Source organism: Halichoeres trimaculatus, unplaced genomic scaffold (genome assembly GCF_033239565.1).
Source record: "Halichoeres trimaculatus isolate MK-OKI-2021-1 unplaced genomic scaffold, fHalTri1.1 fHalTri1_scaffold_11, whole genome shotgun sequence".
Lineage (NCBI taxonomy): Eukaryota > Metazoa > Chordata > Actinopteri > Labriformes > Labridae > Halichoeres > Halichoeres trimaculatus.
In genome coordinates this window covers 37,460,814-37,474,357 of record NW_027437189.1, presented here as the reverse complement: position 1 = coordinate 37,474,357, position 13,544 = coordinate 37,460,814, and the positions used below count along the sequence as shown (strand labels likewise).

Here is a 13,544-nt window from a genome sequence, read left to right as displayed (position 1 = left end):
AACAAAACAAAAACAAAGTTAAAAAGTGTTAAAATAATGGAAATCAAACATGGTTTGTAATTTTGGAAAGGATTACCTGTTTGTAACATGGAACACATTTTAATAAACCAAAGAGGTGTTTGTCATTTTTTCTCATAAAAGGGTGATGAGTTACTGTCAGAAAGCCCACTGTGTGATGTGTTTGTAACTTGTTTGTTTAGTTGGATTGGACACCTTGCCACTCTAAACCAGGTAAACTCCCACAGACGCCTTCTCCTTTTTAGTTACATATTTTTTTTCTTATGTCCAAGTTGAATTCAGCACTTCTCCTTTATCTACTTGGTTCCTTTGCTTAAAATACAGAAACAAAGCTAACCCATCTGACAGCATATCCTATACATTGAACAGCATTTGAAGATGATATTAACATATACTTTATCTGAAAAGACTGAAGGGCTGTAAAAGGAAAGAAAAAGGATACTGGCAGAGACCTCAGACACACCTATGGTGAAACATGAAAGCCCATGATACGAATTGGGGCTTAGTTCTAGCAGAAACAAAAGAAGGCACATCAGAGTCTGGAAAGCACATTTACACAGATATGAGATTTATACGTCAATGCAAAATACAACCACAGCCCCATGACTCCCATCTATAAAGTCCAATCCACCAGCCCACCACAAGAGGAGAGCCAGGTGGAGTTGTTTGGATTTCATTTCAACAGACGTTTATGCTACTTACAAGGTCACTTGGAAATGACCAAAAAAGCCACACCTCACTGGAAACCAGGGGTTCTCACTGCTCTGAGTGGGGCCTCAGAGTGGGGCCTCAGAGTGGGGCCTCAGAGTGGGGCCTCTGAGTGGGGCCTCAGAGTGGGGCCTCTGAGTGGGGACAGAAATTTGCAGACTGCTATGTCTTTGTTCAAACTGACCCCAAAGCAGAGGTACAGGTACAGGTACGGGTAAGTGAAGTCAAAAAACCAGAAGTCTTTAATAAACCAGAAAATTAGGCAGTGAAGGGCCACAGGGATCAGTGATTGGTCCAACACTGTTTATGCTTTACATCAATGACATCTGCAACGTAACAGATTTTTTTTACATATGTAATTTTTGCAGATGATACCACTTTGTTTTGCTCTGGTAAGAATTTAAAGGAGCTTTTGTCTTGTGTAGAAAAGCTGGAAAATCTCAAAACTTGGTTTGATGTCAATAATTCTCTTCAAAAGCTAACCTGAAAACAACACATTGAATTCATTAAAAGGAAAATCTCAAAATCACTTGCAATCCTGTCTAAATCCAGAAATGTATTGAATTTCAAGGCCTTGCATTTAATTTTGTACTTATTGATTGTTTCCTACATATCATGTTGTGTTGAATTGTGGGGATCCACCTTTAAAGCCACCATAAGTTGAATAATAAAACTGCAAAAATGAGCCATACATAGTATCAATAAGGCTGACTATTATGCTCAAAGGGAGCCATGGTTACTAAATTCTGATGTGAAATTTTCTGATCTGTTTTATTATAAAATGATGCAAATTATGTTCAGAACAAACTCAAAAATGCTCCCTGACTCAACACAAAGGTTTTTTTCAATTCAGGATAGTCGTATAATCTCAGAGGTGTTTGCAGATTTACTGTACAAAAAGCTAAAACAAAGGTATGAAAAGGAGATGTATCTCAATTATTGGAGTTTAATTCTGGAATGATGCCAACAGAAACTAAAAACCATGTCATTTTTCCCAAGAAAATGGTCTGTAATGTTATTTTTGAAGCTTATAAGTGCGATTAAACTTTTTGTGTTGTTTCTTTGCTTTTCTGGAGTTTGGTAGCCTACAAAGTTGATAGTACAGAATAGGCCTTTATAAGCAGTCTGCTTCTGCCTATGCCTTTCTGTTATTATTCAACACATGACTCTTGATTTTGTGATTTTGTGTGAAGTGTCAATACTGTGTACAATATTTGGTGTTGACATGACAGAATAAAGTGAAATGAAACTAAAAACCAAATGAAACGTGAGCTGCTACTGACCTTTTGGACAGATCTCAATCTAAACAAGTTATCTGTTAATGACATTGATAAATTTGAAACTATAAGTGTGGTGTATAAAAAGAAAAGCATGATGAGCAGAAGTGCAGTTATTCAAGGATCGTTTTGGGATACCAGGTTGTTTTATATAAATGCCACTAGATGGCAGCGGCGTAAAAAAAGGTGCACTTTCCCCCTTGGAAGAATAAAGAAGCCGTGGGAGTGAACCAGTCCTCTCCTGTTGTTTTCAGGCTAACGAATTTGGATTCCCACACTTTTATTCTGTTCACACACAACACTTAGACACAAAATGAGACTGACAAGGACCAACGAGAGGAGAGGAAGACACTATATCAATTTCATAAAAACTGATATGAAAGCACAGTTAGGTGTTCAAAGGAACTTTAAAATCAGAAAGAAGACAAATAAACAGGAAAATTGAAAAACTTCTGGACCAGACTGAAGACGTGTCTGTAAGAAGTGGCTAGAAGAGGAACAGATCTACATTAAGCCACATTAAGCACATCTGAGACCAGCTGAGGAACACAAACAGTGATAACCTGAAGTTTTATCTTGGATCTGTTTTAGAATTCCTTTTATGATTGATATCCAGGGTCATTGTCTTATGAGGACCATAAAGTCCAGTGACTCCGGGTGATGTGAGGCTGTCTGACTTTATATCATCCTCTGAGTGTGTTGGTGACAGAAGGAGCTGCAGCTTCAGTCTCTTTGGACAGGTGTGTAAAACTCTTCTATCTTCTTTAAAGAGTCCTCAGGTAAACGTTAAATGTCTCCTATTTTTGTGTTCATGGAGGACTAACTCTAACTTTGACCTGCTGTCAGTCTTTCTAATGTTGTGATTATCACTAACTGAACACAGACGCTCGAAGCTGCTTTTAAACCTCTGATTGAGCTTTAAATTCATATTGTTTCCAGAGATAAATAAAACAGATCAACACATACATCTGATTCTTTCTTTCTTTCTTTCTTTCTTTCTTTCTTTCTTTCTTTCTTTCTTTCTTTCTTTCTTTCTTTCTTTCTTTCTTTATTTATTTATTTAATTTTAGCCAATTGAGCCATGAGTTTATCTTTGACAAAAACAACAATAATAGTAATAATTATTATTATAATAAAAAAAACAAAAAAACAAAAACGAGAGCAGATATTTCACACAATGACGCAAAAAATCTGATTACAGCAATTAATCCGACTTTTAAATTAAGAAAATGAAGAAGTGAAAGTTGTTCATTGGTGAGTAAATGTTCAGTTCAAACATCCAATATCATAAAAAAAATTAACTGATGAAGATATGGAGCGGCTCTGTTTCCTTTTTATATCATAAAGTCAGATCTGTGATTTACAAACAGATGAAACTGTCTCATTTTTCATTGACACTGATGGAAACTTAAAGGAATATTCTGTTCAAAACCATCTCAGTGTCTTTGATAAGGTAAAGTCTTTGTTTGTGAAATGCAGAACTGTTTTGGTTTGAGATCAGATAATCCTCTGGGTCAGCCATGGTTAATATTTAACTGATAAGACATCGGTCATAGTGGGTTATAATGAAGCACCTGAAGGTTTGATACCTTTAACCAAGAGAGCAGCCGTTCAGCTCTGAGGGACCCACACAAAAGGTAAGATCTGATGTCCTTTAACAGGATTTTGATGATGATGATAATAATAATAATAATAATAATAATAATAATAATAATAATAATAATAATAATGATAATAATAATAATAATAATAATAATAATAATAATAATAATAATAATAATAATAATAATAATAATAATAAATAATAATAATAATAATAATAATAATAATAATAATAATGATAGAAGATGAACAAAAACAAAAACCATAATCATATTTAAGAGGTGTCTCAGAGGCATACATTAAATCACAAAGAGACAACTTTCAAACGAGCCAAAAGTATCATTGTTACATAAATAAAACCAATTCTTATTGCAAAGTTGCAAGAACCATAATACAACGAAGGGTGTTAATAAATTACTCAAAGAGTTATCAGGTCCATACACAGTTTAAAGAGCACAGATCTGAGGTGGTGTCTGATCAGCTTTTAAAAATGACACATGACCGTTCAGCTGTGTCTCAATGAGTGAAGCTTGCATCTTAAACTGTTTTGAACATGTAACCTATATCTGTTATTCTCCTACTGATCTTCACTCTGGCCTGTTGAAGAAGAGATCATTTTATGATGCTCTGTTTGTTTGATTGTGCCAGATATCCAGAACCACACCTTTAATGATGTTTACAGAGCAGTCTGTCTGGTTTCACTCCTTTTATTGATTTGTGAGAACAAACACTGATTTTACTCAGATACTCCTGCTGAATGTCTCAAACCTAAACAAGTGATTAGTCTCAGAAATGAGATGTGAAATATATGTTGTCCTGGTTCCTCTCTGAGATTCTTTTACTTTTTTTTTTTTACAGTAAAATGCCCTCCACTGCTGTAACTGCTGTGATCTATCCTCCATCCAAGAATCAGGACAGTTTGTGTTTGTGCTCAGTGTGTGTGGTCTCCATCCAGAGGAAGCTGTGAGCCTGGATGTTAAAGATGAGAATGAACTGTGGACCAGCTGCAGCAGTGCTGGTGAATATGTCATTCTTAAAATCAGTTTGAAATATCAGCTGTTTTTCTCACGGTCTCAGGTTTCTTCTCACTGTAACTCCTCCTGTAAAGGATCAAGAGGACAAACCGTTGTTGAGCTGAGCTATTAATATTGTTATTATAACGGCAGTCTGAGCCTTCACAGCGTCTCTGCAGGTTTGCACTGAGATCTTTCTCTCCTCACAGACACTCCTGATGAACATCCTCTGTGGTCAGACCCTGTCATGTGGTCCATACCAGCATCAGATAGGGGACAGGTGCTGTCCTCTGTGTCCTCCAGGTAAGACTCACCTGGATGTTTAAAGGTAAATTAAATGTGCTTGATGACAGGAGCTGTAAGAAACACACATTTAGATCACAGTACATCAAAATGACTATTCTGAGTTATTAACAAGAATAAAATCTGACATTGTTTTAGACTCAGCCTCTGAGAATTAAGAGCAGGGGCAGATACAGAATGTCACACATTGAGTCCTGGAATTTCTCCAGCCTCTGTTTTTGAAGTTTACACACAGACGCACATACATATTAAGGTATTAGAGAAAACATGATGATAGAACATCTTTAATGTCCCGTATGCTTGTGTCAGAACACCATACACCAGTCTATCAGATTAATAACACACTTTAAGATAATAAACTATAACAATAGATCTAAAATCTCATAACTCTCCTCAAGAGTGACCAAAACAAAACAAAACAAAACAAAACAAAACAAAACAAAAAACTCTTAATTTGATCAAATAGGTTCTGAATATCATTTATTTATAGCAAAGACTGTAGCCATATTAAATTTCTCCAAGAAACACACATTTACACATTAAATTAATTGTTGTTTTTCAGTCTTTCATTCATACAATCATAGGATTATTAAGTATCTGATTGTCTGGACCAGCTGTCACACACTCAGGCCCACTCAATGATCCAGCCCTGGTTTAAAGTGACTGTGTGTGAGTGACTCTACTTTTCCCATCAGCATCACTGACAGTTCAGTGGGCTGCTTCATCTTCCCTTGTTTCATCCAGAGATGACTGAAGCCTTTCTGCTCTGCAGCAAACAGCAGACTCAGTTAGTGACAACAGTTCAACAGATATAAACATTTAGTCAGACAGAAACTCTCTGTTGGTTCAGACCAAAGACTGAGCTAAAAACATTCAAACCGGGTTTTCCATCGCAAACACACAAAAGTCAGATCTGTTGGATCCATTCTCTGTGCTTGATTTTGTTATGTGGCAGGAAGTCGAGTTTCTGAAGACTGCACAGAGTCCAGGAGCACTCACTGTCTGCTCTGCCCAGAGGGAACCTTTATGGACCAGTTGACTTACCGTAGGCGCTGCTACAGCTGCACAAACTGTGACACAGGTACATTTCTTTATAAACTCTGGACTCATCCCTCAGTGTGAACTCAGTGGGTCAGTGTTAGTCCCTGCACCCTGCTGGCCTTAAAGATGGAGGAGAGCCATCATATCGGCATCAGATCAAAGAAATGTCTCATTTTATCCAACAGAAGCTGATCATCCCTATACAATCTCTCTTTGCACTGACAGCTGCTGGACTGAAGACGAAGGCGTCATGCTCTCAGAGATCAGACTCAGTCTGTGAACCCCTGGAGGGGTTTTTCTGCACAGAGCCTGCAGAAGACGACTGTCTGTCTGCTCAGAGACACAGGAGCTGTGACCCAGGACATTACATCAGTCAGAGAGGTGAGTTCATTGATCTGCTGTAAGATCTTTGGTGAAGTTGTAGCTTAGAGAAACTCATAGGGCTCCAATTTCGTGGCGCAGCACAGGGGGCGCAAGCCTGACGCACCCTGCGCAGTGTTAATTTCGTGCGGCGCACCACCCTGCGCTGTCAATTTGACAATTTGGTAGACCATCTGTGCAGAGATGGGTGTGACTGCGCGCCAGGGGGAGTTGACCAGGGGGAGGTGTCAGCAGATTCATGTTGGCGCAGTGACAATTTTGTACCAAAAACAGCGCAGAAAGTGCGCTGAAAGCTCGCCAGCTCCAACCTGGTCTATCCTCAGCACAAAGCGGAGCGCACCCTCCACAGCTGTAATTAGGTGACAGGTGCACATGTCGCTCACGTCAACAAAGCCTCAGAAGCAGGTTTCCAGAGTGTCAGGCACATTTTAATGCAATAAACAATCACAGCAATCACTATTTAATGTAACCGTCTGAACCAGCATATACATTTATATCTATATTAACTGTCCCGTCACATCTGATGTCAGATTAAAGCCGTTTGTCATAATGGAAAGTTAACCTGACGGCAGCTGGAAGTTTGATGCACATCTTACAATTAAACAATAAACAGCCTTAACATCTGATACTGAGTATATATCTGGTTCTCTCATTTCATTTAATTCAAAGAAAAGAGGGAGAGAAAAGACGAAGAAAAAAAGAGACAAAATAAATGTTTGTCACTCAGGATTTACCCGTGATTTCCCATATTTCTCTGTTTTAGTCTTTATTTTTAACCTGATCTAAAAAGATGGAGTACATTATTGTAAGGAGGATGAGGTGGAGACACTGGGAGAGTATACAGTATATCATCAAATGTTCTGCTATTTGGTGATGACAAACCAGGAGTGCAGGTGGATCAAAAGTATTCTGAATGGATAAGCCAGCTGTGTTACTGTCTCTTAATGTTGTACTCCTATTAATGACAAAGGATTACATCTGTCCCGGGAGCTGGCCCACACGGTGACGCGCTTTGTGTCCTCCGATGAGCCCCACTGTCCATTCTTCTGCTGCAGGGACAGCAGCTCTGACCGTCTCTGCTACCAGGTCTTTCCAACACACCGTTTCCGCGGTGCTGGGGATCAGTCAGACCAATCAGACGCTGCGCCTCAGTCGCAGGGCATTTAAAGGCGAGGAGAGGCGCTCATTTGATTGGTGAAAACAGCACTCGGCTGTGTTAAACCCACTCATTGCTTTTCTCCTCCCTCTCTAGTATTTGCGCGGAGGGAGGCGTGGACGCGCACCTCTGCGCTCATCTGCGCCTTGACTGCGCCTCTCTTGGCACTGCAGGAAACTTGCAAAGTGCGCCGGTCACGCCCTGTTCGCATGGTGAAGGCCGGCACAGGGCAGGTGCTCCTGCGCTTGCGCCTGGTCTACGAAATTAGAGCCCTTACAGTTATAACACAGACTTTAGAAGATGAACAGTCAGTGACCTCCAGGATAGAAATGATCTCTGGATGTTTTTGACTTAATTCAGTGTTAACCTAACATGTTTCTAATCAGACAGCTCTCAGAGGAAAATAACAAACAAGTGATCTCAAAGACTCCTCATTTTTTAAACTAGAGTGTTAACATTTTAAAAAGAACTTGATTCATTCATTTTTCTGAGGAAATTATTTCTAAACTCAAACAAAATTAATACCTTCAATCCCTCTGTGTGTGTGTGTGTGTGTGTGTGTGTGTGTGTGTGTGTGTGTGTGTGTGTGTGTGTGTGTGTGTGTGTGTGTGTGTGTGTGTGTGTGTGTGTTCAGGAACCCCTGTGTCAGATGCTGTGTGCTCTCCCTGCCCAGCTGGAACGTTCTCTGACGGGACGTTCACGTCTTGTCGACCACACCAACAGTGAGTGCCTGATCCTTCTTCATCAGATCCTCCAGGAGTTTCTCTGAGTAATGCCCCTCTGCTATTCCAGATGTGATCCACTGAACCAGAGGCTGAAAGCAGCAGGAACTGAATCCCAGGATGCGACGTGTGGAGGGCTGAGCTCAGGCATCATAGCATTAGCAGTCACTGTTTTTGTGTTGGCTGGGTTTGTCTTTATCATGTGTGCGGTTGTTTATCACTATAGAGAGATCCATGAGGGATGGCTCCCACAAGATACCAATGGTAAGATTTCATATTTAGACAATAAAAACACATTTACCTACTTGTTACATCAGTGGGTCATGAATACTGTTTTTTAACTTGTTTTTTGTTTTCAGAGTTAAGAGGAAACACAGCACTGTAGAGGAGGATCAGGTACGACAGCATAGTTTTTAATCAAAATGTTCACTGATTGAGATAAACTCAGTCTCATCTTTAGGAAGGAACCACTGTTTGTCTGAAATGAGTCTCTTCTTTCTTTCAGGTTAGATGGTCTGTCAGACTAAACCCTCTCCAGGATTCAGGTGCAGTTAGAAAACACATGAGCTCAGTCTGAAACTGGACTTGATTATCCATCACTGGACAGAGGACAGCTCTAAACATTACTAATAAGACTAAGGAGAAACTTTTGCTTTCGGTTGCTGTAACCTCTGGACAAAGTACATGTTCCCTGGGGATATGGTTGGTCAGTGTGCCACCCTCTCTCCTCCTTGTCTGTCTGCAGAGTAACCCTTTTTCTGTTCTGGTCCAGTGAATCCTATCCCCTGTCCACCGTGAGCAGGTAGATCTGCGTTTTCCCTGACTTTACTCCAGGATTAAGAAAAAAGAACAAAAACAAAGAGCTGCCTCGCTAATATGAATAGGATCACCTGTCTGATCACTAACTTTGGACTCCTCTCTTATTTTACAAACAGCTTTTTAAACCCATCCCTGCCTGTGGACTTTGTTGATTGTTTTTATATTTCTACTGTGCTGAGTTTAATTCACTTTCTTTTTGACCGACTATCCTGATTCTCTAACCTGCTGATCACCTGCTGTTTGCCCAGTTTTGCCCATTTGATCAGTTATTACATGCACAGAAACACAAACAGCTGTTTGAGCTGACTGACAGATGATCCAGAGGAGATCAGCTGACGCCGAGTGGTGGTTTCATGTGACACTCCAGAGAAGAGGATGTCTCATTTCTCAAATATTGAATCTCCTCTTTCCTCTCTCGTTTCTTCATTTCCTTTATCCCTCCACCATCTCTGGAGGAAGAGAGGATGAAACCTTGGAGCTTTGAGACACAGCCATTCATCCTTGTAGTGATGCTGGTGCAGCTGTCTTTTATAATATTGACGATGTTTTGTCTGAATGTCTTCTTTTCTTGTTTTTTATTTACTTTTGCTTGTTTATTTTACAGTGGACTCCCAGTCTGCCCATTAAGATGATGATCATTTTATCAATTTAATGAATTTCAACGTATTTGCACTGAAATACAGTTTTTGAAATCATATAAGTGCTTTCAAAGAAATGACACACAGCTTTTGTACGTCAGGGGTCTCATTTTATGAAGTAATATTATAATTATTAAAATGAGCATATGTTCATTTTGATAATAATCAAAAAACACTATTTTTGTTTGTCTTTTTTATCCTTTGTGAAAATATACTATATAATATAATATTAATAAAAGATTAATCTATCCCTATTTCAAAGTGTTTTACCCTCTATTCGAAAAGAAATGAGAGCAACCAAAAGAAGACTGAACATACATTGTTGTATTCCTGTGAGGTTCTTCCATTTAACCTGTTTTACCGGAAACGCCGCCCAGACTTGATGGAGAACCGTTGAGAAAAATTAATACTTTAATGAAAATATGTCATTTTAGAGCAGAGGGGTGGTTTATGTTTTCTGAATAATATCAAAATGCTTGAAGCTTAACCACAGCCTGCTGTTACAGGGGTGCTCACCTGCTGACATTCTTATGAGAAAAGCTGGCTGAGTTATGCCATCAACTTAACAGGTTGGTCACTTAAGGAAAAGCTCGTAATTTTTTAAAACTTGAGAAACTTGGGAATACTCAGGAAACTTTGACTTACTTAACTTTTCGTCGAAGAAAAAAAAGTCCCTCCTGATGTCCACCTTTAAGTCATTGATCCTACTCAGTCAAGCTGCATGATGCTGCTGTGTGGTAGGAAAGCAGGAAAATGCAGAGTGGAGTTCTACTGATATTTGTATTCCCCTACTGCTAAAGTGGAATGGATTTTCATGTGAAGTGGCTTTCTGTGGAAAACCAGTAAATCACAGAGTGTATTTCTATTGATGTGGGTATTCTTTACATTGAAAATGCAATGCACTTGAAAACAGATAACAGAATTGATTTTATTTTTGAAGACAAGACGGACACTTAGCGTGAGAAATCGGGGATTGCTCTAAGGAGGAGTTTCTGACGGTGTTTCTGTCAGTCAGACAGCTGCTCTGACTTTGAGCTCTCAGGATGAGAATCCTCCTCTGAGCTGGAATCATCTCAGCTTTAATTCATTGTGCAGTTATTATTTGATCTCCAACATGTTTCCACTGGAACAAACAGATCCTCCAGATGAACGTCCTTAGAGGTCACGCCGTCAGATGTCCTTCATCAGAGTATCCAGTAGGATACCTCTGCTGTCCCAGGTGTCCTCCAGGTGAGAGGCACATGACTGAGCGCAGGCTGGTTGGATGTGATGAACAGGTGACTGCACAGGTTCTTTTATACTTCCTGAAAGTTTAAGTAACGATTTTGTTACATATTTCTGTTATAAGGTCAAAGCCATGTTTAGCAAGCATCCAATTAAAGATGTTCAACGTGATGATGTCATGTGTCACGCAGGCCACTTTGTTTTTGTACGCTGAATAAACAGCGGATGTTATATGCTCCAGCCAACAGAGAAGACAGTTGTCGGGTGTCTCTGTCTCGATGCTAATCGATAAAATTGTTTCACTGTGTTCAACCAGGAGTAAAACACAAGTGCTGCTGTGCAGGGATGGCAAACATCTCCACAGTTTTGGTTTTGCTTTGAATACAGTAAGTTATATCCTGCGACACTGCACAGAGTCTGAAGGAACCCACTGTGAGCCGAGGGAACCTTTGTGGACCAGTAGACTGATAGTGAGCGCTGCTTTCCCTGTAAAGAGTGTGATGAAGGTTTGTTTATGGCATCATCTTAAAAACCTGACTGGGAAACCAGTGTATGTGTGTGCACGCAGAGTCTGTGAAGGCTTGTGTTTCTGTTAATTAATAAAACAAACATCAAGTTGGTCTGCAAACTGTCCTCTGTGTCCTCAGCTTCTGGTTTAAGGATAAAGAGGCCATGCATGCTGATAGTAGACACAGTCTGTGGAACCCTGGAGGGGTTTTTCTGCACACATCCTACAGAAGACGGCTGTCTGTCTGCTCGGAGACACAGGAGCTGTGATCCAGGAAATTACACCAGTCAGAGAGGTGAGTTTTATTGAGCTGATTTAAAGTGATACTCCGGGATGGAACAAGTTGGGTCCTATCACAAGGTTTAGGGCAGAAATGACCCCTACAGCAGTGTTTTTGTGCAGCAGAAGCCCAGAGTGCTCGCACCAAACACCCACTCCCTGCTCCTCTGCAGGTTTCCTCTACACTCAGACGGGGCCATATTTTACTTGACCAAAAACACAAATAAACGGACTCCCATCGGAAAAATCTGATATGGGTCTGCATTCACGCTTTATTTAGAGAATTTTCAGTGCGTTACTTTCACACAAAAACACTGCTAAATAAGGCTCTAGTTCTCATGGTGTCGTAAAACGGCGCTTCCTCCGCTGCAGAGCCACAGCTGGCTACCATAGATATTATATACATAGACGCCTCATTGACTGGCGCTGCCTATTGGAGCTGACATAGCTGCCGCCGCCATCTTGGATGGGTCTCACACGCCGCCCCAGTGCGTTTATTGTACTGAGAAAGGTGTAGAATGCTCAACTATTTTTACACGGATATGTTTGTTACAAACAACAGAGATGTACTAATAATACAGGCCACGGTCACACATTGTAATTCATTCTTTCAAATTAAAATACTTTTTATTGTGCTATTTTTTGTTGTGCAATGAGACTGGACAGTGAGACGGACAGACAAAACGTACGAGCAACAACATTTTTGTGGTCATACATATATGCTTATATTTACATATATATTCACAATGCCAACTTTACACATATTTTCTAATATAATAATAATATTAATAATGATAATAATAAAATAATAATAATAAGTATTTCTTTTAACTACTACTTAATCATAGTAAAATTATTAATAACGATGGCAACATCAGCCACTATAATGATGAAATTAAATTCAACTGTAGTATGGATGCTTATAAGAACAAAGGGTAAAAAAGATTTTGAGAGGTGCTTGGGATGATGATTTTAATTGATTTTACTTTTGGTATGGCTACCATAATGTTAGGTCTTAGTTCAAACTGACCCCAAAGCAGAGACTGACACAGGTAAGTAAGGTCAAAAAACCAGAAGTCTTTAATAACTCAAAAAGTCAGGCAGTGAAGGCAGGGAGCTGGCTGGCCGACGAGAATCCTCCGAAGACAAACAGGAGCACAGGTACAGGTGAAACCGAAAAAACGCCGCGAGGCACACCGGGACTTCAAGGTGAACGGAATTATCTGGCAGAGCAGTGACGTGAAGACCAGGCTTTTATAGGTGAGTAGATTAGCTGAGTGGACCCAGGTGTGCCTCTGCTGCAGAGAAGAGAAGCCAGCCACACCCCCTGCCACTCACCTACCTGCAGGAGAAAGAACAGAAAGGGGAGGGGGAGGAGGAAAAACAGAACGAAACCCTACAACAAAAACAAAGCCAAAACAGAATCATAACAGTACCCCCCCCTCAAGGGACGCCTCCTGGCGGCCTACCAGGTTTGTCAGGGTACCGTGAATAGAAGTCTCTAAAGAGAGCAGGGTCCAAAATCAGAGAGCGAGAAATCCATGAACGCTCCTCCGGCCCATACCCCTCCCAATCTACCAAGTACTGGAATCCACGACCCCGCCTCCGGACATCCAACAACTTCTGAACAGTGAAGGCTGGGTGATTGTCAATGATCCGGGGGGGTGGAGGGGGTTCGGCTGGAGGGCTCAGAGGACTGGTGGTAACTGGCTTCAGGAGCGACACATGAAATGATGGGTGAACATTCAAAGAGGGAGGAAGCTTTAGACGAACCACACTAGGGTTGATGATGCGTTCAATCTCATAGGGACCAATATACCTGGGTGCCGGTTTCCGGGATTCAGTCTGAAGAGGG

General features: G+C 40.4%; 1 protein-coding gene across 1 annotated transcript; it reads left to right on the top strand.

The window, feature by feature from the left end:
• The first annotated feature begins 734 nt into the window (after positions 1 to 734).
• On the top strand, positions 735 to 8,848 carry LOC141798994 (tumor necrosis factor receptor superfamily member 5-like). The gene is made up of 8 exons (XM_074681005.1): positions 735 to 851; positions 4,828 to 4,921; positions 5,877 to 6,002; positions 6,188 to 6,343; positions 8,134 to 8,221; positions 8,292 to 8,485; positions 8,581 to 8,617; positions 8,727 to 8,848. The coding sequence occupies exons 1-7, from the start codon at positions 735 to 737 to the stop codon at positions 8,604 to 8,606; spliced, it is 801 nt and encodes a 266-aa protein (XP_074537106.1). The 3' UTR covers positions 8,607 to 8,617; positions 8,727 to 8,848.
• Positions 8,849 to 13,544: the final 4,696 nt, after the last annotated feature.